At 53.9% G+C, this 1,130-nt stretch overlaps 1 protein-coding gene across 1 annotated transcript in view; it reads left to right on the top strand.

Moving 5' to 3' along the window:
• The window catches only part of LOC109926435 (MAP/microtubule affinity-regulating kinase 3-like), a 19,382-nt gene that overhangs the window by 17,836 nt on the left and 416 nt on the right, over nt 1-1,130 (top strand). The window contains exon 5 of the mRNA XM_048618210.1: nt 799-1,125. Coding sequence (XP_048474167.1) covers nt 799-1,125 — 327 coding nt within the window. The remainder of the gene's footprint in view (nt 1-798; nt 1,126-1,130) is intronic.

Raw genomic sequence — 1,130 nt, 5'->3', positions numbered from 1 at the left:
CCCGTGCTGTCCCTGTCCTGGGAGTGTTTGATGGGGACAGTGTAGAGGGAGCTTTACCCTGTATCTAATCCCGTGCTGTCCCTGTCCTGGGAGTGTTTGATGGGGACAGTGTAGAGGGAGCTTTACTCTGTATCTAATCCCGTGCTGTCCCTGTCCTGGGAGTGTTTGATGGGGGACAGTGTAGAGGGAGCTTCACCCTGTATCTAACCCCGTGCTGTCCTTGTACTGGGAGTGTTTGATGGGGGACAGTGTAGAGGGAGCTTTACCCTGTATCTAACCCCGTGCTGTCCCTGTCCTGGTAGTGTTTGATGGGGACAATGTCGTGGGAGCTTTACTCTCAGTTCAAAAGAGCCGAGGAAGCCTTACCCTCAGTTCAAAACAGTGGAGAGAGCCTTACCCTCAGTTCAAAACAGTGGAGGGAGCTTTCCTCTGTAACCCGAGCTGTAATCCAGATGAGTGTGTGATTCTGATGTAGGTACATCCTGCTCAGAATCACTTTGAAAAGCAGAGGTGGGTAGAGGAAAGGGGGACGTGGAGAGAGTGGGGTGAGGTGTTTGGACCCTGTGCACCTCGCGGAGCTGTGCCCCCCTCCATCCCCACAGAGATGCCGGTACGCCGGAGCACCTCGAGGGAGACCGGGCACGCTCTCCTAGCGGAGGCACGCTACAGTTGGCAGTGTAACCCATGCCAGGTCTCTACCAGCCCCCCTTGGGGTCGAGTGCGAATCGGGATAGCGGGGGTGGGTTGTGGCGAGGGAAGGATGGGACTGACTGTTTTATTTCTCCCCCTCTCGCTCAGTTGCAATGTATCTTGGAATCAAAAAGAAACAAAACCCAGGTCGATCAGACTTACCTGGAATATAAAGATCACCAGCTCGCGGGACCCGGGCGAGATGATCGATGTTATCTGTAAGGTCCTCGCGAAGAACGGCTGTGTCTACCAGCAACATGAACCTTTCCTCTTGGCTTGTACCCACGGCCGTGAGGCCACCGAAAACTTTGTCCAGTGGGAGATTGAGGTGTGCCGGCTACCCAATCTCTCAGTCAACGGAGTGCGCTTCAAGAGGACGTCGGGAACATTTTTGTCCTTCAGGAACATTGTGACCAAAATCACCAGTGAATTAAAGCTTT

The sequence above is a fragment of the Rhincodon typus genome, chromosome 39 (genome assembly GCF_021869965.1).
Source record: "Rhincodon typus isolate 14 chromosome 39, sRhiTyp1.1, whole genome shotgun sequence".
Classification (NCBI taxonomy): Eukaryota; Metazoa; Chordata; class Chondrichthyes; order Orectolobiformes; family Rhincodontidae; genus Rhincodon; species Rhincodon typus.
The sequence above is the reverse complement of the archived record's forward strand: the minus strand, read 5'-3'. Positions and strand labels throughout refer to the sequence as shown.